The sequence below is a fragment of the Primulina huaijiensis genome, chromosome 3 (assembly GCF_012295235.1).
Source record: "Primulina huaijiensis isolate GDHJ02 chromosome 3, ASM1229523v2, whole genome shotgun sequence".
Classification (NCBI taxonomy): domain Eukaryota; kingdom Viridiplantae; phylum Streptophyta; class Magnoliopsida; order Lamiales; family Gesneriaceae; genus Primulina; species Primulina huaijiensis.
Window position 1 is genome coordinate 24,847,468 of NC_133308.1, and position 25,527 is coordinate 24,872,994.

A 25,527-nucleotide genomic window follows, 5' to 3' on the forward strand; every position below is an offset into this window, starting at 1 on the left:
ATAATAGACAAACAAACAGAATATCTACCAACTTTGAGTTTAAAAGTAAATCTTCCATTCACCAATATTCTTAGTAGAATATTGTGGAATCAGGAATCGAAGAGGCAATATTAAAAATCTTACTATATATTTATATTGAATGTTAAATTAGAGAAGTGGGAATGAATGGGTAGCTTAGATGCTACATGTGCTCCACATGATTTGGATGAACAAGATTCACACACATGTGTGATTTTAAAAAAATTAGTGGACCCCATGTATGTGTGGTTAAATTTGAGCCTTTGATTCTGTCATAGGATAGTGTCCCTACATGTAGTATGTAACCAACCGATTGAATGTATGACCCCAAACCTCTGCCACTGAAAATTTCAAATGAAAATTTGAGTATTCTTATAGATTACGTACGTGTTTTGTCTTCATTTATTTATTTGGACAGTGATTTTGTAGCTGTATTCTACTGTTATTTACTCTTAATTGTTGATTAGTGGACACTACAATAATATTAATTTGAATTTTCTCCTTGGCCAGATAGGATTGACAATTTTTATAAATTAATTAATAATTAATGATACCCCAAAAAAAATTATATAATTAATATATGTATACACAAACATACATATATTTGGATATCAATCTAATTTTTTGTGAGACTATTAAAGTTTCTAAAGTGTGTGTAAAATAAAAAGATCAAAAAAACTCATATGAGACGGATCTCTAAACCGATCCGATCGATGAGAAATCTTTTTTTTACCGTAGATATGGATTGAGTCGATCCATCTCATGGATATATATATGTGAGACCGTCTTACAAGATACCTAGTTAAATGTGATTATGGTCAAGTAAAAGATTTAATGAACTTTCTTTTTCCATTGATTAAAACACATTAGTAGATGTTTTTTTGGGAGAGTCTTTTTAATATATACCTAGCTAATATAGTGCAATGACTAAAAGATATAAATATGTGGTTCAATATATACACAAACTCTAAAAATAAAATGTAACGCTATAAGATATACGACAAGAAAATCAAGTCAATAATCATACACAAATTTGAATTTTAAAAGAAAAATAAAAAATAACGCTTGAACAAAGTTAAATATCAAACTATACTGTATATAGCCTTGATCGAATGACTTATAACCTTCTTTGAATATATATTTAAAAATACAGAAAAGTTCGCATATCAAAATATAGGACATAACAACGATATATAAATAGCCAAAAAAATTTTCTTTTTTTACCTGAAAAAATAAAATTTTAAATTTGATTTTAAATTTTACAAATTTAATTTCTAATTTTTTAAAATAAGAGTACTTATACAGGAAAAATCGATGATACAAGTACGCAATGTTGCAGAAAGATACTATTAAAATAATATTAATATATGATGCAATGAGGTCAAATGATAAGTTCGATCAATTTGTATATTATTATTTTTAATTAATCGAAACTTGTGGAGGAAACGAAAGAAACGTTCCAGGGATTCAAATCTGAAGTTNAATGCACGTAAAAGAATTTTTTTTATTTAGGAAATCACCTTTTTAATATTGAGAAAGTTGGGTCGATTCGATTCATACTTACAGTAAAAATTAATATTTTGACATAAAAAATAATATTTTTCGTAAGTCAGATCGAGTTAAAGATTCGTCTTATAAAATTGATTCGTGAGATAATTGATAAAATTTAACCCCTGAAAAGTTTTAAAAAGATTAATTAGTAGTATATAACATTGAATGGTTCATTTACATTTTATGTTCGTTTAAATTTTTTTTATAAATACCACTCATATTCTCCATTTGAGGTAAGTGACTTTTAATTCCAAAAGCTCTCTCCTTTTTGTCATATATTCGAGGTGATCGCTGATTTGAGAGTCACAAGGTTTTCGCTAGATAATCCTCGGCATCTTTGACATTCGTTCGTGAAACTTCTGACAACCTCGAGTAAGGCCGGACCTTCTATGTGACCAAGGAGATCACTGTCTCAAGGTCCGATCCTAGAGGATCCAACGTATATATTTTGAGTTGGTGGTCTACCAAAAGGAGAAAAATTGGTCCAATATTAAATAAAAAAAAAGACTCATTTGAATATTTTTTGTTTATAATCGATCAGACTCGATCTTTTTTTCAAGTTGAGTTTAAACAATTTAGACAATATCAAGAGACTTTGGGGCATTTGTTGAGTTTGGAGAAGTTAAAGAATTAGTCTTTTAACTAGCTTGTAAAGTATTGTATAGAGTTCCAATAATTTTTGAATATGCTACAATGTTTAGAAAAACTGAATATTTTATTTTCAAATAATTGTATTGCCTATAAGATTTTTTTAATTATACCAGTAATAGTTATTTAAGCTGAATAAACTTATTGAAGTTGAAGTTAATAAAGATTTATCTTTGATCAATAATATCACAAGATAAACTAAACGAGCTAATTATATTGTTGATTGATAAAGAAATGATCCGAAAACTAGATTATACAAATTTGATATATATATTTTTCCTATAAAAGAGCTAGATCATTGTTATGTAATTATTTTAAATATTTATATACTTATTTTTTTTAATGTAATATATTGTTTCTGGTGTATTTACGTATTATTGCATTTATTATTCCTGAATTAACGGATTACCCGAATTCTCATTCCAAGTTATTAATTATAACCCTCATGAGGATTATTTTATATCGATTGATAATTTGATTATACCCCTTTAAATATTAATAAATGTTATCAAATTTTTCCGCAATTAATGCCAAAAATATCTTCCCATTGCCCACTTGGCCAATGCCTTTCGACAAACTTATCTTGACAGCTTTGATAAAAGAAATGGCCAAAAATATCTACACAACAATTTGTGACATAAACTTGTAGTGCGATTTATTATTTATTTGAAATTTCATATTTGTCAAATTTTTTCAAATAATTTAATTTAAATGTAATTTAGTTGACCACGTGTGTATGAATTGGGTGTAATTAATAACATAATTAAATAGACCTTTGAGATATGATAACTGCTTGTTAATTTGTAAAATCTGTCTCCGACTATTGCAAATGATGTTTTTATGATTAATTTTTTTTATTAACTATCACAATTAATATAAAACAATTAAAAACTTTATCTAAAATCTAAAGAATTTTTTTTTGAGTTTATCCAAGGTTTGTTTCAATTAAGTTTAAAACCCGAGATTAATTAATAGATTTATATTGGCAAAAACTTGTATGAGACGGTCTCACGGGTCATATTTTGTGAGACAGATATCTTATTTGGATCATCCATGAAAAATTATTATTTTTTATGCTAAGAGTATTACTTTTTATTGTGAATATCGAGGCCCGTCTCACAGATAAAAATTCGTGAGACCGTCTCACAAAAAATATTACATGATAAAAATTAATTATCATGGCATATTAATTTACCGGAGTTGTTGAGGAACAAAAATTTGTCATTTTTTAAAAACGTAGTATGATTTAAAAATTTTAAAATTTATTGTTAGGATTATTTAAAATATTTAAAACGAAAGTGTTTGTACTTTGACATATGATATTAATTATTCAAATTTAATATAAAATGTATATATATATTTTGAAAATATAAAATATATTTTTTTAATTAGATTTAGAATGTATTTTTTACCAACGATAAAATGTGTAAAACAGATTGGCATTGAAAGGAAAAGAAGCTCACCGAGCAAGTGGAAAATAGCTACAAAATTTATATATGATACAAAATTCAACGCCGTGTGTTCCATGCGTCACTTTGACTATCGCTCGAAAACTCGTAGATCTTCTTCAACATCTCTCTTTGCCCCATCTCAACGGCCCAACAGACATCTTCATTGGGATCAGCATAGTTTGAATCTTGCAGAAAATTTGGTCTTTGCAACTTGTAAAAGAGCAATGAGAAGAAGGAAGCTGCTGGGTTCTTCTGCATTCACTTGTCTTTTCTATGCTTGCATCCTTACACTCTTCCCATTCAGCTTCCTGCGGTTTGTGCAATGCCAACTTGGTGCGTTGAGTCCACCCCCGCTGCCAAATCCTGGTACTTTTGATTTATTGACTCAAGCAGCTTACGCCAGGCTCGACAATCTCACCACGGAGTTGCTCTCCAGCCAATTTGTGCAAGAATACAGCTTTTGCATCGAGGATCCGTAAATGTTCTTCTCTTTTTTTCATTTGGTTTTTCCCAAAGGGTGGATGAGTGAAAAGGAAGATGAAGGATGGTTCTTGATGGGTTTTTTTGTGTTAATTTATTAGTATGTTTTGTTTTGTCTAGAGCTGCTGCAACTGTCTTCTTTTGGGTGGTGCAGGAAAGCTGATTGGGATAAAGCCTTTAATTATTCTTCAGATCGGAATTTCTTGACTGCTTGTATGCTCAAAGTCGGAGGTGATGTCACTTAATTTTTTAACTGTTTTGTCCAATGAAGCAAAATAATGATTTTGTAAACTTACTGTTGGAAAGGTGTACATATAAAGTTTCAGTTGTCTGGTTAAATGCTATGTTTCTTGTGTCGTGATATGTGTTTAATGTGAATTTGAACAAGTTTTTTAGTGAGATTTGGATCCGGATTAATGGTTGGAAACACATAATGGATGTCGAAATGGGTTTAATAATAATGTTATTGCGCAAAAGATGCATCAAATCATCGATTGTGCATATTCTTGATTAGTTTCATATGTTCACCTGTTTTCTTGAAAGAAACCTGCTAGTGGCTAGGCCTTACCTAAATATGAAGCTCCTCTGCTACTAGTATGTTTTGTATGCTTTCTAGTTTGTTTGTTTAGGGGTCTAATTATTTATAAGCTTTTAACTGTTCAATGGCAGATGTTAGTCGACGATTATGCACAGCCGCGGAAGTAGAAATTTATTTTAATAATTTGCTCGATGGGATGAACCGTGCGAGACCTAACCGGAATTGTAACTCAACATATTGGGTTGCTGGTTGTGAGCCGGGATGGGCTTGTATGACCGATATTGAGGGGCAAGTTGATCTTAAAAATTCTCAAGAAGTACCTGCAAGAGGAAGTGATTGCCAATCTTGTTGTGAGGGCTTTTTTTGCCCGTCTAGCATCACATGCATGATACGTAAGTTAAGTCATCGAGATTACTGCCGGTTTTTAAAATTTCAATTACTCACTGTGCGTATGCTGATGTTATAATTTTTGCGTAGCGACTAAGGATAATGTTTCGATTTTTCAATTTGTTCTGAACATGCTTGCTTTGCTGCTGAACCCCATTTCTTCTTCATACGCCTTTTTGGATTCTTCAGTTCTCTGCATGATAAAGAGCTTACAGGGTTGATTTTATTTGTGTCTCTCTATTTTTGTATTGTGCTAGCTACTTTTAAGTTTGATGTGATATGTATTAAGCTTTGCTAATTTTCTCCATGATCTTTTATGATCATACTGCGACATCACTAATCATTCCATTTTTGTCTGCAGCATGTCCATTGGGTGCCTACTGCCCACTTGCAACGCTCAATAAAACTACAGGCATATGCGATCCGTGAGTTTGAATTTTCTTATTATACTTCTTTTGTCATTGTAGTTTACCACTCTATGAGATTTATAGCATATTGATAAATAATGGACTGTACAGATATTCTTACCGAACACCTCCGGGACAACCAGATCATAGTTGTGGTGGTGCAAATATATGGGCTGATGCACGGACCAACAGGGAGATGTTCTGTCCTGCGGGTTCCTATTGTCCAACAAACACAGCGGAACGACCTTGCAGCCGTGGGTAGTAATTTACTTTCCAACACCCATTTGATTGATTGTCTTAGTTTTTGTTTTTGAACATCAATATTTTGGGCATATGATCCTCTGGTTTTACTTTTTTTTTTTTTTTGATGTAATATCTATTGTGTCTGTTTGAGCTCATGTTATCCATTTGATTGATTGTTTTAGTTTTTGTTTTTGAACATCAATATTTTGGGCATATGATTCTCTGGTTTTACTTTTTTCTTTTTTTGATATACTACCTATCGTGTCTGTTTGAGCTCATGTTATTTCATTGCTAATACTTGATGTACTAAATTCTCAGGTATTATTGTCCAATTGGTTCCACTGGTGAAAACCGTAAGTTCTTCAATTAGCGGAGAGTGGAAATATGCCACATCAATGTATCCTTTTTCCTGAATTCAACCTCCATGCGTTTTAGGGGTGTATTTTCTGAATATCTAAAGGTAGAAATGTTGGATTATCTTGACATTTTGCATTGGGTTTTAAATGTTGATTTACAGGATGCTTCAGGTTGACTACATGTGATCCGAAAACTGAAAGTCAAAATATTCATTTATATGGAGTGATGCTTATTGTAAGTTAATCTCTTTGGATTAATAACTACAACTTGATTGTGTTTCCTTGAAATATCTTTTCCTTACTACTTTATGGCTCCATTACGGTGTACTGTTTGGAAACCTTTAAATCATGGCATTTTACTTGGTGCCTCTCTTTCCGTTTCTTCTCTGTCTTGGATGTTGATTTACTATCCATCAATATTGCAGGGTGCATTAGGTACTCTTTTGCTCATTATATATAATTGTTCAGATCAACTTCTTACTATTCGTGAGAGGAGATTCAGAAAATCCAGGGAAACGGCAGTAAGAAATGTCAGGGAGAAGACACAAGCACGTGCAAGGTGGAAATCTGCCAAAGATGCTGCTGTGAAGCATGTGGCTGAATTGCATGCTCAGATTTCTGGCAGATTTTCTAAAAGGATGCCCTCAAATCCGGAGGAATTCAAAAATCTGAATGAAATAGAAACTGAAATGACTGATGATTTATATTCATCCGTATCAGCTGATGGCTCTGGTATGCCTCATCAATCAAATGCCAATTCCAAAGGAGAGAAAACGGAATCCAGTCTTCATATTCACGCGGAAGATGAGAAGGAAGATAATTTTGACAAATTCGACATTGATTCCAGAAACAAAGATGTCAAAAACAAGGTTTCAAAAGGAAAAGATATTCATACGCGTAGTCAGATTTTCAATTACGCATATACACAACTTGAAAAGGAGAAAGCTCAGCAGCAACAGAGCAAGAACCTTAATTTCTCGGGTCTAATTTCATTGGCTGCGAATGATGAAATTAGGAAAAGGCCTTTCATTGAGATCGTGTTTACAGACCTGACTGTCACTTTGAAAGGCAAGCATAAAAAACTTTTGAAGTCCGTCACTGGGAAGATAAGTCCTGGCCGTGTTACGGCTACCATGGGCCCATCGGGAGCTGGGAAAACTACTTTTCTTTCTGCTTTGACAGGAAAAGCAGTAGGATGCAACGTAACTGGCTTGGTTTTGATTAACGAGAAGGCAGTATCAATCCATTCATATAGAAAAATAGTTGGTTTTGTTCCACAAGATGACATTGTGCATGGAAATTTGACTGTGGAGGAGAATCTATGGTTCAGTGCAAGGTGCAGGTATGCGAAGTTAAACTGTAAATATTGCAGGTGCAATATTTATTTTTAAGAAAAACACTGGGCATGCATTATGTTAATTGTCCCACATCGATTGGATAAATAACCTGAGAGTTGCATATATGGACTAGGACAATCCTCCCCCCTTTAGCTAGCTTTTGGGGTTGAGTTAGGTCTAAGTTCCAATCTTAACATGGTATCAGAGCACAGGTTCCATCGTTATGTGTTGGACTGCCTATAGTTAGGCCACTCGTTCTGCCCATAGTTGGGTCATTTGTAAACTCCACGTTCCAGATGTTCATTCCTGGGCGTGTGTGTTAATTGTCCCACATCGATTGGATAAATAACCTGAGAGTTGCATATATGGACTTGGACAATCCTCCCCCTTTGAGCTAGCTTTTGGGGTTGAGTTAGGTCCAAGTTCCAATCTTAACACATTACTCGTTTACGCGAATTAGTTATGCAACCAAGTAGCACACATTATACCGAGTTAGTCATCGGGGCAGGTCACCCTTCGATCCTGACCAGCTCATCACTGAATAATTTTTCCAATTTCATGTGTAATATTTCTTAAAGCGTAACAGAGATATATCAACTAACGCTATAATTACTCTTCAAACCGTAGCTTTTCCTTTCTTATATCTAGTTTAATATAATTGCACGAGCTCAAAACCACTGATATGGTCTGATACCCTTGTATCAAGATACAATAGCTGTCTCAATGAAAATAACAAAAAAATTACTCTTTGGGACATTCCAGCTGTTAGGCTTTTCAAATCTATGTGCACTCAAGAAGTTGGATCTTTGAAATTTGCATTGCTGCCACAGAAGGTCCTGGTGGAAGTGTACCATTACATTAACAATTTTTGTCAAGATTCTATATATTGACATGGGAATTCAAGCCTAAGTTCCTTCCTCAAGTTAGATTCTGCTATTAGCGATGTATGATAATTTAAACCATCATAGTTTTCAGCTTAGTTGGACGGCTTCCCATGGATTTGATGGATCTTGGGTAAGCCACGGATTATAGCCGAAAGTTGCAACGTTTGCTGCTCTTGATTCAATTTAATGAATTAGACCTCCATGTCTAGTCGCTTCAAGTGCATGAAAGAGGAGATCTCTCACTTGGTATTCTTATTAGAGACATAAAAGTATTTATTGGAGGGTGTTCCTGGTCAGTGGCTAGAATATAGAAGTAATTAAAGGAACAAAGTTTAAAAAAGAAATTAATCACACTATTTTCCAAAATAATTAAATAAAATCTCACTCATAGTAAAAGAGCACGTTTAGCCAACTTCAAAGAATTCAGATTATCGATGTAATTAGGTCCTTGATTTGTGAATTCGTTTCCTGTTTAACTGTAAGAAATAATTGCAACATGAAATTATTATTGATCGCATTTACATTTTAATTTTGAAGACTATCTGCAGATTTATCGAAGCCAGAGAAGGTGCTTATAGTCGAACGAGTCATTGACTCCTTGGGTTTACAGGCTGTACGAGCTTCCATAGTTGGAACAGTGGAGAAGCGAGGAATCTCTGGAGGTCAGAGGAAACGAGTAAATGTCGGCCTGGAGTTAGTGATGGAACCGTCACTATTGTTCTTAGATGAACCGACATCCGGGTTGGACAGCTCATCTTCGCAGCTACTTCTTAGAGCTCTTAGGCGGGAAGCTCTCGAGGGGGTAAATATATGCATGGTTGTCCATCAACCAAGGTAATAACCACTGTAGATTGTACTTTGATACCTAGTGCAAAAAAACGAAAAAACGATAACCTAGTTCAATAATACATGTAGCGGAAGTAACGTGTGCACAATATGCTTTGATAAAATCTTAGAAAAATATGAAATTTGAATGGCATCTAATTTCTTCAGGTCAAGCCTATTTCTTCACTAGGTTTTTGTTTATTTTTAAGTGTTTTCTTGTTGCAGCTATGCACTGTTCCAGATGTTTGATGATTTGATACTTCTAGCAAAAGGAGGCCTTACTGTATATCATGGACCTGTAAGACAAGTTGAAGAATACTTTGCAGGTCTAGGCATATGTGTCCCAGAGCGTGTTAATCCACCAGATTACTTTATTGACATTTTGGAGGGGTTAATTAAAACAAGCTCAAGTTCCGGTGTTAATTATGAGGACCTTCCTCTTAGATGGATGCTACATAATGGTTATCCTATCCCCCCTGATATGAGAAGTGATTCAAATGGAACTTCAAATCATGAGTTACATGATTCTGTCATGGAGGAACAATCCTTTGCTGGGGAAGTATGGCAACATGTTAAATCCCATGTTGCACAAAAGCATGATAGGATACGGCGCAACTTCTTACAGTCAACTGACTTATCCAAAAGGAAAACCCCAAATATTTTCTTACAGTACAAGTACTTCCTTGGAAGGTACATGAACAAAAAGCGCTTTTGATTAGAAAGTTCCAACCGTAGCACAGATTATTTATTTCTCTATAAAAAAAATTATAACAAATAGTATTGCATAGTATTTGTGCAACTTAAATCTTTTAATTCATATAACTATGCAATGACGACTTTTTTGCAATGGAAACTGTGGCTGGCCTACAATTCCTCTCCATATAATGCACCTGTTTGCAACTCATTGAACGCAAACATGTGACATTAACTCCAATACCAATCATAGGACCAAACATTATGCTAAAAGCTTATTTACGTCATCATCATATCTATTAACATTAAATGTTGATGTTGTGCGCTTTATTGTTAAACAACATTTATTTATCCTCGTGTACATGTCATGGCAATCTCAGACTTAGTAAGCAGCGATTGAGAGAAGCTAAAACACATGCTGTTGATTATCTTATCCTGTTAATTGCTGGGGCCTGCTTGGGATCACTTACTAATGCAGATGATGCAACCTTTGGTTTTGGTGCTTATACATATACCATAATTGCTGCTTGTAAGTTCATCTAGGTCCCTGGTTTTTCTTACTTTAGTTGATGTTTATTTCACTGTATCATGGATCACAAAGTTGACATTGTTCATGCTTGTGTCCCAAAAAGGATGAAGAATGCCCTTTGATGCTTTGTCTCCCCCCACCCCTTATTCAGACTAAGATAACAACAATCTTTATTTATAGTCGTCTAGAAATGTAACTTTCGCTCACTTTAATGCTATAATTATTTTTACTTAAATATCATATATTGAAATTCTTTTTGTAAACGTCGGACACTCATGTGCTTAAAAGTGTTTGTCTTTACCTTGTGACTCGTTATCTCTTGCTTTATAATTAAATTGGCAATTTCAGCTCTGTTGTGCAAGATTGCGGCTCTAAGGTCGTTTTCTCTGGACAAGTTACAATATTGGAGAGAGAGCGCTTCTGGCATTAGCAGCTTTGCTCATTTCATGGCCAAGGACACGGTTGATCTATTCAACGTACTGATGAAGCCAGTCGTCTATCTCTCCATGTTTTATTTCTTCAGCAATCCAAAATCTTCCTTTGCAGACAACTACGCTGTCTTACTCTGCCTCGTTTACTGTGTAACTGGTATAGCTTATGCCTTGGCCATCTTTCTTGAACCAGGTCCCTCCCAGCTGGTAAATCTAGGACATCAGTATTTGATTTTAATTTGTGCTGCCAAAAGTACAATGGAACTGATCTTTCACTTTCTGTAGTGCGCGGTGCTTCTTCCGGTTGTTTTGACTCTTATTGCAACTCAGTTGAACGGAAGCAAGTTTGTGAGGACTGTAGGCAGCTTTTGTTATCCAAAGTGGGCACTCGAAGCATTTGTTATTGCAAATGCAGAACGGTATGACTTCTTATATATAGCATGCAGCATTTTCAAGAATAAGAAATTAAGGCAGTGATCCAGCTGTCACGGTAGCATCTAATGCTTGAAAATTTAGTTCGTTGAGTGGGGAAAATCTTATGTGTAATACAAAATAAAAAAGGATGAAGAAATACAGGAGAGGCCAGACAATTGGCATTTTAAAAAAATTACAATAAATATCGACTGAATGCGAAATGGTTGTGTTCAAGGCATCGTTCGTACCTATCGTGCTCATAAATATGGTTCTGTATTCATCATGGCGAGTTGTTCAAGAATTGGAAAACCAATAATGGGTGCATGAGAAAGGGTCCCATACAGGATAAAGTTTTACTACCTTCCCAGTCAAGTCTGTTCTCAATTATATGATGGTGTAAAGCCAGCATTGTATGAAGTATCCTCTTTTTAGTTTTTGTCGGACGCACACTCTTGGTCAAACGTAAGGATAGAGTTCTCTAAAATGAGCTATTGTAATTTGTGCTGTAACTGGGAATATTTCGATTTCAGGTACTATGGTGTGTGGCTCCTGACACGATGTGGCGCACTCCATAGATTTGGCTACAACGTAAATCACTTTGTTCTTCGTTTATCCATGCTGATTCTTGCCGGTGTAGGATTCCGTGCGATGGCTTTCATCGGTATGGTAACTTTCCGAAAGAAGTAGCATACTTAAAAAGAGTTGAAATGCTTTGTTGATATGGCGATCTCGCGCAAAAGTTGCGCGAATTTTCTGCTTTGTTTGATGGGAATGAGTATTGTAAGTGAGATCAGTTGTAGCAGAAGATTTGATATGCTGGAGAAGCTAGTTCAACCTACGTGTTAGATTGCATCGTTCTTTGTTGAATGACAGATGGTTGTGTGTAAACTGTGAAGGATAGTTCCACGGTGAAATATAGTGCACGAACTCGTGCTGTATGAGATTGTATTGTTAAAAGAAATAGATATTTTTTTTATATTTTAATAAAAAAGTATTATTTTTCAAAAAAATTAAAAATAAAACTTATATGAATTCTTGCATCTTATTTAAAAATGAGGCTGTTGTATAAATTGTTTGTATAAAAAGATAGAAAAAAAATCTGAAGGGTATGAAACTTGAGGAAACTGAAAATTAATGAGAAAGATTAGAGAGTAATTTGGATCATAGGAAAAGTATTGAAATTACTAGAATAAAATAAATTATTGAGATGAATAAATTGAAAGGGTAAAAGGAGAAAAAAAAGAATAGAATGAGAAAATGGACTGGATAATAATTTAAAAAGTGTTGTTGTTGTTTTTTTTTTTTTTTTTTTTTTTGCAATTTTGGTATTTTTTCTGTTTTGGTTATTTATCCGATCAAATTTTAGTTTTAATCTTATATCTTTCGATTTTTGATAATGTTAGTTATTTTTATTTGGAATGTTGATATGATACTGTACGGTTGAATAAAAACTGAAAACATCAAAGAAACGAATATAGCGGACTAAAATTAAAATTTGACAGGTCTAGGTCATAAATATGATTTCAATTTAGACCGGTGATGCATATTTTTTTGTGATGTTATATTTTATACAATTTTGTAGATCTAATTTGACTAACTTTATGCATGGGCCTTTCGAAAAATTATATCTTATTAATTTATCGACGATATTCTTCCGGAAAAAGAACAACCATCGACTTGGATCGAATTTCATTTTAACTCAAAAAAATATTATACACAATATGTACATGGATTTGACTTGGAATGCGATTCTATATCCCACTATTAAAATTAATACAATTTATAATATAATTGTAAGCCCACAATTTTATTAAAATCATAACAATAGTTAAATGTCCACTTATTCATTAGATTGATAACAAGATATCTTAACACACGTGGTCCCGAAACACAGAGAATAACACATAATATATATGACACATGCATATATTTTAGATCTCTCTCATTCTCACATCTAAGACAAGAATAAAGTGATCGATTTTATGTTATCTTGGAAGATTTGTAACTTCAATGCTATATCAATCAATGGATTCTGGTACGCGTTTACTTTTATTTATACTTTCTGATAATTCGGCATGAATTCATGATGTGTTGTGATATATGAATTTGATTAGATAATGTATAAATTTATTTTTATTAAATCTCTAACATCTTGATCATTAATTTTTAGTTTGTTATTACTCTCTTAAGAGGATTAAATATGCGGCCCCGGTCCTTTCATGATCATGAAATAGAAATGATTCAAAGACAATCCACCACGACCAATATTGATCACAAGACTCTCATCTTACCGGAGTTTTACTATTTACTAGTGAAAAAAATTAAGAGAAAACTGTAAATTTAGTTTTTTATGTTTGACTATTTGAAAATTTGATTATTTATCTTAATCGAATTTTAATTTTAATCAATTATTTTTGTTTTTCTTGTAATTTTAGTTCTTTTCTACTTGACGCTAATATGCTCGGTGTTACATAAGCACTTCAATAGAAAAATATTAAAATTGCAAAACAAATTACCAAAAATTGGAATATATGGGACTAAAACACGATTCTGACAAGAAATCGAATTAAAAACGCCAAAAACCAAATATAAAGAAAGAACTAAAAAAACAAGTTTCCCAAAAAAATTAAATATTAATGAGAAAAAAAGATTAAAGTAATGTCATGCTTCTTTTAGTAATATATACCGAAAAGGGCATTGTTCTTAGCTTCTGTCGTTGATTTGTTAGAGAATCAATTCATATCTTATTTAACATGAAGTCCGAACACGACATCCGACCAAACCCCGAGTCTACAATATTATTTATGACAAATATTCATTAAAAATTCAAAATGGCAATAAAAAAATACATCAATAATATTTGTTTAATGAAAAGATAAAACAATATTTTAAAATAGTTCAAGTTTTTATTACTTTCATGGAGTCAACGTTTTTCCCCTTCTACACCCAAGTTGTAATGAGAAACAATATTCTGGAAAATATTGGCTAATTGGCTAATGGACATATGTGTACTATATATCTATATGTTTTATATATAGTTATAATTTTCATATTCTGGTCATATGCTCGTGAGTAACTCATGGACGTCAACAAGATGTTCCGCGCTCCTATGAGTTGATCCGTCTACAAGATGTTCATAAGACCATCTTGGAATTATTAATGCATCAATTTTCTCGAGACACGAAAAAATGTGCGAAGTGATCTTTTCGTGTATCGAGAAAGTTGTTGCATTGATGATTTCAAGATGTTCATATGAACATTTGTCTGCACCTGTGTTTATTTATTTGTCATTATTGAGATGACATTCACCTATCGATGTGATCAAGCATGTTAAAATTGTATACTCAATATGTGAGTGTCAAATCAGTTGTGGGCAATATAGTTAGGAATAAAAATATCTGTATTTTGTACTCATGACTTAGAACTTTTTAATTACCTGAAAATATTATTATTCAAAAAGGGAAAATACCTGAAAATACTCATTAAATAATCCAAATTGCGTTCATTGTTTAGTTTGGCTAAACACAGAGCAAAGTGGCACCAAACCATTAAAAAATATAATTAGACATATTCAACAAATTATAGGAAATCATAGTCAAACATAACTAAGTATATATTAGACATATAATTTATTTTATTGCCTAAATCATAATCAACATATTGAATTCGTCTATAAATAAAATAAAATAAAATAAAGAATTTTTTTCTTGCCGAAGTATATATTTAGCATTATGAAATTTTACCCTTTCCATTTGAGAAAATACAAGACGTGTTCAATAATATGAACCTGTTGAAGATTACCTCCCGAGGGGTTTCCTGGAAATGCCAATGTTTTATCCCTTCATTTAATTAATTTTGAGAAAATCAATTTTTCGTTTTCCAAAACATAATCTCTTGGCATAATTATAATTTTCATTCAAATTTTTATTTCACCTAAAAAAAATCTGTTATTAGTAAATATTAAAATCAAATAATATTATTGTTGACTTAAGTGTGCATGAATGTGAGTAGTAATGAGATGAGCGACCTCTTAGAAAGTTCTTGTGCTTTAAACTGTTAACATTGCGCTGCTTGATATAATTGGCTAGGCGGGGCCGTAAAGAGTGACGTGAAATCATAACTGATAATATTGTTTGTGCTGAGAACATGATCGACGGTAGAGAAAGAATAAGACTGACTTCTAAAAGATATGAGACAACATCAACAGATAGACACGCATCTCCCCTTACTAATGGACATAACGTTCTGACTCATTATCACTCAAGTAGGTGTACTCAACGTTGTCTTGAGTATAAAAAATAAAGTTGGATCTTGACCAACAAATATAGCTTTTGGCCTAGTTGTGAGTCTTTGATCCTAATAATTATATTAAATTTTTTTTAATATTGTACAAGCTAATTAAAAAAAATAATGCAATACAATTTTCTATGATATAGCATTTTTCCGAAAAGCCAAAATAATATACATAGCTTCAATCTCCGTGCCATTTTTCCAAAAACACACTCCAAAACACAGAAAATAAAACCAAACCTTTCAAAAACAATAAATAAAAAAAAATAAAACCAAAAAAATTATTATATCCATTTTCCAAAAAAAAAAGAAAATGATTATATCTGTTCAAAATTTCACAATTTTTCAAAAATATATTATAATATTATGTTGTAATATAGAATTTACACCCTTCATCATTATCTACAAAAATATCAAATTAATTATAATTACAAAAAAAAATCTTATAAATTTTAATTATCCTTTCGGGAAACAATTTCAAACACATTTTCATAAATTCTTTTTCCTAAATACTTTCTTTTAAATATAAAAAATAGAACCAAGTATTAACTCATAAATTTTCTTTTCTATGTTATTTTACCGAGCCACGACTAAGACGAAGTCATCCTACAGAAAACTTCTCAACGAAGCAATCAAAGGTTAGTTTTTTTAAAGATTAATAATGTCTTGTTATCAAGATCGGGGTAATTAATTTTTTTTTGAGAATTAAGTATTAAAATAATACACACTTATATATATTTACTTTTAAAAATCAATTGGATTGTATATTAAGAGTAAGTCTCATGTGAGACCGTCTCACACAAGTTTTTGCCGTATATTAATGAGTGTTTGGAATTAATAATCTATTTATATTCTCTATACGAAAATGATTTACTCAAATTTTTAACTGGGCTAATATCACAACCTCTTATGAAGCATTTTAAACATCAAATTTAAATCGATATAGGATAAGGCCATTACAAAGTTTTAAAAAAATTCCTTACGATTTCTTACGGGAAAATTATATTTGGTCATTTAACTTGCAAGTTTCTCATTTTTGATTACGTTGTAGGTCATCAGTTAACTAATTTGCAAAATGTTCAATTATAGTTATTTTTCATGACAATGTTGACATTACTCAGAAAAAATACGTGACATCCGAAAATACTAACGTGTCGTTTCCACGTCAGTATTCTAGTGAAAAATAACTAAAATTGAAGAAAAAAAGTGTAAAACTAAGACTTTGAATCAATTGTTAACAGAAAAAAAATGGAAAACTTCCAAGTTACATTTCATGAACAATTTCTTACATTTAAGGAGAACAAAGTCTTAATTTTTCCAAAAATCAAACATAAAATTTATGTATTTTCTTACCTGATCATATTTTTTGAAACTGTACTAGAAATACTTTTTTTTTTTTGTGTGCTAAAGATCACATTTTTATGTATTAATTTGTTTGTAAATATAATTAATTAATTTTTAATACACCTTCGTCAACCTCTGTAATTAGCCATTTCTCTAACACGCTCTTGTTAATTTGAACATGATGTACATATAATTAATATTATCAAAATAGTCAAACACGAAAACTCAAATTACCAATTCATATTTTCCCTACGACGTGGTCAACTGCCAATGCTCACACACACACACACACACAAATATATATAGATATATACATATACAATCAGTTTTTATGGAAAACCCTACAATTCTTTAATCCTAGTTTCCTTATAATCTTCCTCTTGACACCAAGAACACACACCAATACACACGCACGCACGCGCTGGGTTTCCAAAGAAACTTTTGTTATCTATGAGCTTCCAATCAAACAACACATGGGAAACATGAAGAAGTTGAGTATTTTACAATCTATGCAAGTTCTGATCATATGGAGCTTGATGCTGTGTTGCTCGGTGCGGTTCGTGCAGTGCCAACAAGTTTTCAATAATGACTTCCATGGGCATGTAAACAGCAGTCAACTGGAGGATCCGACGACCCTGAACCAGTTCACGGAATTCGTCTACGACCGGCTTTCCGGCGTGACGTCCGATCTGATACACAGTGAGATTGCTAAACAGGCCACCTTCTGTATCACAGACCCGTAAGATAATAATATTACATGAATTCAACTATATCCTTTGTTTTTAAATTTTTTTCTCAGCTGACCCGAAAATTGAGAAAGTAGNTGCATTGTTTGTGATGACAGGCAAGATGATTGGAACAAATCTTTTAATTTCTCTAATAATTTGGATTTCTTGTCTCGGTGCATCCTCGCTACTAAAGGTATGTTTCATTTTCTTTTTTTGGTTTAATAACGCATCAATTATATATAGGCTTGGTTTTTTAAATACATATATATAGTTTTGTTTTTTTTAGGAAAAAAAAATCTTGTTTTTTAAATAAATAACTTGAACTTTAGTTGTATTAGAAATTATACTTAAATTGTGAGCATATGAATTAAATTTTTTGGTGTTAGGTACAGTTTGATGTGTGAGTTAGGAGAATTGTAAGATTGATAAATAGTTCGAGTATGTAGATAATTAATTTCGCGTGATAAAATATATGTTTTTTGGTATGAGTATAAATTGTAAGATAAAATTTTTGTATTTTCTATTATATACATATATGTGAATGTATGTACGCATAAGTAATTATATAAATTGGGACTTACCAAATTTAATTTTAGATAAGATATTTTTGTATTAATCTATTTTCCATTTAAAACTGAAATCAACTATTTAGAAATATAAAACTTTAAATTTATATGTTTGCATATATCCATACCAAATAGAAATGTTGAATTTTAGGGGAATTGCAATCTTCATGCAAGACACCCAATTTATAAGATTAACGAATGCTTTAGTAATTATTTCCAACTAAAGAATTTAAAGTCCCAAAAAATGTAATTTTATCAACAAAACATTATTTATTGCATTTTAATAATTACTCAAGATTATGCATTCATATTATTAGGATGAAGCGCTTACCACTAAGTTAAAAATTAAAACTATTATTCAATACACGACTTTATTTATTTATACTCGTGACAACTCAGAATACACCTACTTGGGTTCTAATAGGTCGGACTGTTAGGCACATGAGCCCGGGGAGGTGTGTGTCAATTTGTTGATGTTGTATCATATCCCTTAGATCAGTTTTCTATTTTCATATTGTCGGTCTTGTCCACAACAGAGACAATATTACCCGTTAAGATCTGTCGTCACTCTTTACGGTCCACCTAGTCAACCAGATAAAGCAGCGTAACGTCAGCAATTTGATACACACGAGAACTTCTCAAGATGTCACGCATCTCAGTACGGCTCTCACTCATACACACTTGACTCACTATTCCTCCCAAGAAATACAGAAATATATTTATTGGAAAATTTGAACTCATAACCTCTTTCCGACACTAATTGTTAGGATTAAAAGTTTACAACTACACATGCGCAACTTTATTTCCTTATATTTGTTGTACATAGTGCACTTTTTTGGATACTAATGGGTCGGGCTGTCAGACCCATGAGTTTGAGGAGGTGCGTGTCTACCTCTTAGATATCAGTTTTACCCTTTATCTACTACCAAATCTGTCCCCAACAGAGACATTATCAGTTAAGATCTGACATATCTCTTTTACGTCTCACATATCCAACCATATCAAATGACACAATATCAGCAGCTTGACGCACGAGAACTTCTCAGGAAGTCACTCGTTTCATCATTATTCTCACTCAAGCATATTTAACCCATACATATTGTAATTTTTTTAATCATATTTTCTTTTAGAAAGTTGATATCTACACTTCACTTTGTCTTTATCTACACTCCATTTCATGTGTAAAATATATATCAAATTTATTCATAAATAAAATAAAATAACAAAAAAAATGAAATATAAATATCATCTCTCTTTTATTTATTTTCATTTTCGTGTTTCGACAAAGCATGTTCACAAATTGATTTATACTTTGTATTAAAGAAATTAATAAATTATAGAAGACTTTCTCTGTAATTTAAATTAATAAAATCTTGGGAAGAACAACTTCAACGCCTTGCCCAGAACAAACTTTATTTAATTTATTTAGTTTTTATAAAGCAAACGATTAATTAGGATTTGCTCAGCTTGTATTCCGCCTTATTTTTAGTTTGACAAATTGACTTCATAGAAAATAGCACATGCTCTCGAGTTATTATTTATTTTTGGTATTTGATTAAGTTTACAAATTTATTTTTGAATGGGAAATAGCTTATAACTAAATTCATAGAGAAGTGGAGACCGGACTTGTAGCCCAGTGTTCTCACCCTCTGTCGGAATAGCTGGTTTACCCGAATTTGATACCTCACCTCGCGTGAGTTGTGATAAAAAAAAAATTCATAGAGAAGTGAATATGGCTGGCATTCACATGCACCTAATATGTACGCTGATACTGTGTATAGATTTATGTGTAAATATCTGAATTCAGACATCCTTAAATTCGATATCAATTTTAACGTTGCTGATGATTGATGAAACAGGAGACTTGCCGCAGAGAATATGTACAGCAGCCGATCTCAGATTCTACTTCACTAATTTCATCGCAAGAGCAAATACTCCCACCACTTTCCTGAGGCCCAACAGGAACTGTAACGTCAGCTCCTGGGTTTCGGGCTGCGAGCCCGGATGGGCTTGTAGTGCTGGCCTGATTGAGCCCTTGGATTACACAGAATCACGTGAAATACCGGCCCGAACCTCGGATTGCCAGCCATGTTGTGAGGGATTCTTCTGCCCTCAAGGCCTCACCTGCATGATCCGTAAGTCTTTGTCATGCTGCTTAGTTTTGAGTTATTGCTCTTCGTTTTTGTACCGACAAAGAATCTCTAATTTTGAGTGCTTTTGGCATTTGTGTAGCTTGTCCGTTGGGTTCATATTGCCCGCTAGCTACGTTCAATGGGAGCACCGGCTTATGTGACCCGTACGTTGTTATTTCAGGCTGGCTTCTTGGTTATCCTGTGTTCCACAGTTTGTGAATAATATTTACTGGTTGTTCTCTGCAGATATATGTACCAACTACCCCCTGGAAAGCCGAATCACACTTGTGGAGGAGCTAATATTTGGGCAGATGTTAGCAGAGGTGGTTCTACGTTTTGTTCAGCTGGATCATATTGTCCAACGAATACGGAAGAAGTTCCTTGCAGCAGCGGGTATCAGTTTTTGCTCTGATTTATTTGATGGCGCCAAAGTCTCGATTCTCTGTATTGTACTTAAGTTTGTAACAGTGTATGCTAGCTAAAAATTAATCTTTTTTTGGATTTGATTCTCAGGCACTACTGCCGGATGGGCTCCAAATCTCAGACTGGTGAGTCCTTGATTAAATTTTGTACGATTGGTCTTGTAAATGAATACGTTTTCTTTTCAAATGGAGGAAACTGTTCCTCTAGATTAGCAGCTTCAATTTGCATTTGATGTGGTGCATTTAGTGACTCTAACTCATGGATCCTTGTACTTTGCTGACCATCTTATGTTATGGGTTGCAGGGTGCCTCTGGTTGACTCCATGTGGACCGAACTCAACAAAGCAGGACATAACTAAATATGGTCTAATGCTCATTGTAAGTTTTCCTACATATTTTAGTTCATGAAGAATCTTGTACTCTTAGATGCTTTATAATTTTTCCGGGAGTAATTCAGGCTTGTTAGTGATTTAAACTGATCCATGTAACTAGAAAATACACGACTCAGTATTCAAAGGTAAATAAAAATATTCCATCTGAGTATAAACTGTGACTTATCACCACATCTGATCTTGACAGAATTTGAAATTGTATAGCGTCTCTTTTCCAAGGCCTTGCTATATTTGATGGAACCATATCTGATAGATGAAGCACTATTCTTGTTTTTTGCAGATTGGTATTAGTGTTCTTCTATTTATCTTTTACAATTGTTACGGGCAAGTGATCACCATTAGTGAAAGGAGATATGCTAGATCAAGGGAAGTTGATGTGAAAAGTGTCAAGGAAAGTGCCCAAGCAAAGGCAAGATGGCTAGCTGCAAGGGATGCAATTAAGAAAAGAGCAATTGAGCTTCAATCTCAAGTATCCCGCACGATTTCTGGTAGAATCACAGCAGGACCTATTGAGAAGGTTAGAATACTGAACCGAACTAAAGGTGATACATATGGATATTTGAATTAGTATGTGTAATCTCATAAGTTTTGTGCCTTTCAGCGACGTGCTGCTACATCTGGAGGGAAGCAAATAGAAACTGGTAATCCTCCGATACAGGAAGTTGAAGAACATGTGGAGAGTTTTGAAGGTGTGAATCCAGAAACTGAGAACAAGGATAAGAAGAAAAAGGTGATGGTCAAACACATTCGCACCGATACGCAAATATTCAAGTATGCATATTTGCAACTGGAGAAAAAGAAAGCTCAACAACAGCAGAACGTAAACCTTCTTGTGCCCATAAATATTTCAACAGCTATGAATAATGAGATTAGGAAAAGACCCAACATCGAGATTTCTTTCAGAGATCTTACAGTCACATTGAAACAAGGCAAGAAACATCTTTTGCGGTCCGTTACTGGGGAAATCAGGCCTTCTCGAATTACTGCTCTGATGGGGCCATCAGGGGCTGGAAAAACAACGTTACTCTCAGCTCTGGCTGGAAAAACAGTTGGTTGTTCAATAACTGGCTTAGTTCTTATAAATGGAAAGATGGAGTCAATACGCTCATATAAAAAGATAGTTGGTTTTGTGCCACAGGATGATGTTGTTCATGGAAATTTGACTGTGGAAGAGAATATATGGTTCAGTGCCAATTGCAGGTATGCCATGTCTTGTTCAAATCCTTGGTGTGGACGTATAATTTTTAGTTCGACTTATTTCTAATAAGAATTTATTCCGAAATTATTGAAGACTGTCAGCAGATTTACCAAAAGCAGAGAAGGTACTGGTTGTTGAAAGGGTGATCGAGTCCTTGGGACTACAGCCAGTGAGGAACTCCCTTGTTGGCACTGTGGAGAAGCGAGGTATATCTGGAGGACAGAGGAAGCGAGTAAATGTGGGTCTGGAGCTTGTGATGGAACCTTCACTTTTATTCCTGGATGAACCAACATCTGGACTGGACAGCTCATCATCGCAGCTTCTACTTAGAGCGCTCAGGCGTGAAGCTCTCGAGGGAGTAAACATTTGCATGGTTGTGCACCAACCTAGGTAATATTGGTAATCTTGTTACAAAATTTGCTCATTGCTTTGTTAGTTCACGTCAGTCATCATTTAAGTGACTAACTGCTTCATATGAATGAAATATTCAGTATTAACATATAGACAACACGATTAGCCGGACATCTTGATTAGAAATAGCACAACCGTCGATATGATAATATAGAGGCATAAGAAAGTGCATCCACTTTTAATTTGTCTTTATCAGGAGGTAATATGTTTTTCTCCAATGGGTTTAGTTCATGTTTGCTGTTAATCGAATCATCTATTTTGTTTTGCAGCTATTCCTTGTTCAGGATGTTTGACGATTTGATACTTCTAGCGAAAGGAGGTCTCACAGCCTATCATGGTCCAGTGGTGGAGGTTGAAGATTACTTTGCACAACTTGGTATTATCGTTCCTGAGCGTATTAATCCACCCGACTATTTTATAGATGTTTTGGAAGGGATGGCTAAACCGAGCACGAGCTCATGTGTGACTTATGAAGAGCTTCCTTTAAGATGGAAGCTCCATAAAGGCTATCCCGTACCTCTAGATATGCAAAATGACATTTCTCTGCAAATAATCCGCGATGATTCAATAGACCATGAAAATTATGCTGGTTCCAGTGCTGAGCAATTATCATTTTGTGGAGAATACTGGCAAAATTTACAATACAAACTGGAGGCGCGGTTTGAGGGGATATTGAATAACTTCTTGAAATCAAAGGACTTGTCCGGAAGGAGAACTCCCAGTATTCTCTTACAGTATAAACACTTCCTGGGAAGGTAAAATACTGAGTTACATCTTTCTCATATGGCTATTTTCTGTTTGTGAGATTCAAGAATTGATGTATCCACATGCAACTTGATTATGTTATGGGTCTATGTAACACCTAATCATGCAGTAATATTCTTCTCTTCAACGTTTTTGCTGTTTCAGGATGGCTAAGCAGCGACTACGAGAGGCTAGAATCCAAGCAATAGACTTTCTTATTTTGTTGCTCGCTGGTGCTTGTTTGGGATTGATTGCCAAAGCAAGCGATCAAAGCTTTAACGCACCTGGTTATACTTACACCATCATTGCCACATGTAAGTTCATTTTTAATTGATCATTCATAGAGCTATAGAATGTACTCCTTGTTAGTAACTATGTGCATCAGATTTACCTAGTTCTGAATTGACTTGAATAAGTTGTGGGATCTGAATCAATATTTTTCTTCCTTTAAGCTCTTCTCTGCAAAATCGCGGCCCTGAGAACGTTCGCCCTGGATAAGTTACAATACCGTAGGGAACGTGCTTCTGGGATTAGCAGCCTGGCTCATTTTATTGCTAAAGACACGGTCGACCATTTCAACACGCTGATTAAGCCATTGGTCTATCTTTCCATGTTTTATACCTTCAGCAATCCTAGATCTTCCTTCTTCGACAATTACATTGTCTTGCTCTGCCTCGTTTATTGTGTGACCGGTTTCGCATATGTATTGGCAATCTTCCTTGAACCTGGTCCATCTCAGCTGGTGATCAAACAGTTCACTTTACAAAACTAATTTTTTCTTTATTGTTCCAGATTTTAGACATTCTGAAATGGTTTCGCATTATGCAGTGTTCTGTGCTTCTACCTGTGGTCCTGACTCTTTTGTCAACTCAGCCGAAAACCGGAAAGTTAATGAAGATTTTGACAGAATTGTGCTATCCAAACTGGGCTTTAGAAGCCTTTATAATCTCAAACGCGAAAAAGTATGTTTGAATTCTTCCTTAGAACATAAACATTTTATTTGCCACCCATCACTTATGCTGTCACTCAACATTGTTGCATAATTCTTGTCGAAATAGACGCAGAAAAAAATGATCCCATCACCTTTCCACTTGCAGTTATTATGGTGTATGGCTGATACAACGTTGCGGTGCACTTCTAAGAACCGGCTACAATCTTCACTATTGGAAATTATGTATATCCCTTCTCATTGGCGCTGGTGCAGCCTGTCGCGCTCTAGCTTTTTTTGGTATGATAACTTTCAAATGACATCATAATTCATTCATTTAAAAAGTTTCATATTTGTTCATCAAAAGTATAGACTTGTAAAAATTAGTTGCATAGGGGTGCTTGTTATAGTAGATTAGATTGAGTTTGGCTCACAAGTTTGCGACGAAGTTTCGTTAAAATATATAGCGTATCCACATGAATCTTTGTAATAGACATATGAATTTTGATATCTTATATAATAAAAATGTAGCATAGGACTAGAGGACCTGGATATATGTATTTTTTTGTAGATTCAATACAAAAACATTCAATTCTTTTTATTTATTGAAGAAACTTATAAACATGAAACGCTATATATGTATATAAATTATTTAGTAGCTTTGCATTTGTCTTTTGTGCAATTACATTCCAATTTTGGCCATCATTATACTAGCTATAATCATTTGGAAACTTTTATTTTAATATTTATAGGTAAAAATTAAGGCATGTAACTATCTAGAAAATAGTAAATCATGATGATATAAATAATCGATAAGTTACAACAATGCTTACCAATTATTAAAATTACTAAAGGTGTTACAAGTTAAGATTGGGGCAAGATGCAAAATCTATTGACTCGCAAATAATTCACGTCAATTTTCGTTTTACGAAAATGATTAATTTAAAATATTAATCGGCATAAATGCATATCTCTTTTATTTTCGTCTCAATAATCTGATATGGACATGATATTATAAAAACTAAAAACATAATTCCTATGATTTAGAGGATTCATATAATTTTAAACCTTAGTGAAATTACATTGATGCAATAATGTTTTTATGTTGATCTATTTAATCAAATTTCTCAATTTAATTTATTTATCCTAAGATGTGAATAAACTTATTTGTGTTCTTTCT

General features: G+C 33.5%; 2 protein-coding genes across 3 annotated transcripts; both read left to right on the plus strand.

The window, feature by feature from the left end:
* Positions 1 to 3,727: 3,727 nt before the first annotated feature.
* Positions 3,728 to 12,127, plus strand: LOC140974005 (ABC transporter G family member 28-like). 2 transcript variants are annotated; one of them, XM_073437198.1, is made up of 14 exons: positions 3,728 to 4,143; positions 4,303 to 4,379; positions 4,818 to 5,078; positions 5,435 to 5,498; positions 5,592 to 5,738; positions 6,042 to 6,076; positions 6,241 to 6,314; positions 6,505 to 7,421; positions 8,838 to 9,134; positions 9,351 to 9,815; positions 10,199 to 10,347; positions 10,696 to 10,985; positions 11,064 to 11,197; positions 11,723 to 12,127. In XM_073437198.1, exons 1-14 carry the CDS (start codon positions 3,743 to 3,745, stop codon positions 11,877 to 11,879), a joined length of 3,468 nt encoding a protein of 1,155 aa, XP_073293299.1. In that variant the 5' UTR covers positions 3,728 to 3,742; the 3' UTR covers positions 11,880 to 12,127. The 2 variants fall into 2 exon arrangements, with proteins under 2 accessions (XP_073293299.1, XP_073293300.1); XM_073437199.1 differs by lacking the exons at positions 10,199 to 10,347; positions 11,064 to 11,197; positions 11,723 to 12,127 and having other exon boundaries at positions 10,696 to 10,867.
* A 5,046-nt stretch (positions 12,128 to 17,173) lies between these two features.
* LOC140974001 (ABC transporter G family member 24-like) lies at positions 17,174 to 24,961 on the plus strand. The gene is made up of 15 exons (XM_073437192.1): positions 17,174 to 17,565; positions 17,671 to 17,747; positions 19,980 to 20,255; positions 20,353 to 20,416; positions 20,499 to 20,645; positions 20,766 to 20,800; positions 20,979 to 21,052; positions 21,347 to 21,583; positions 21,668 to 22,266; positions 22,358 to 22,654; positions 22,945 to 23,430; positions 23,585 to 23,733; positions 23,872 to 24,161; positions 24,248 to 24,381; positions 24,517 to 24,961. The coding sequence occupies exons 1-15, from the start codon at positions 17,300 to 17,302 to the stop codon at positions 24,665 to 24,667; spliced, it is 3,282 nt and encodes a 1,093-aa protein (XP_073293293.1). The 5' UTR covers positions 17,174 to 17,299; the 3' UTR covers positions 24,668 to 24,961.
* The last annotated feature ends 566 nt before the right edge of the window (positions 24,962 to 25,527 follow it).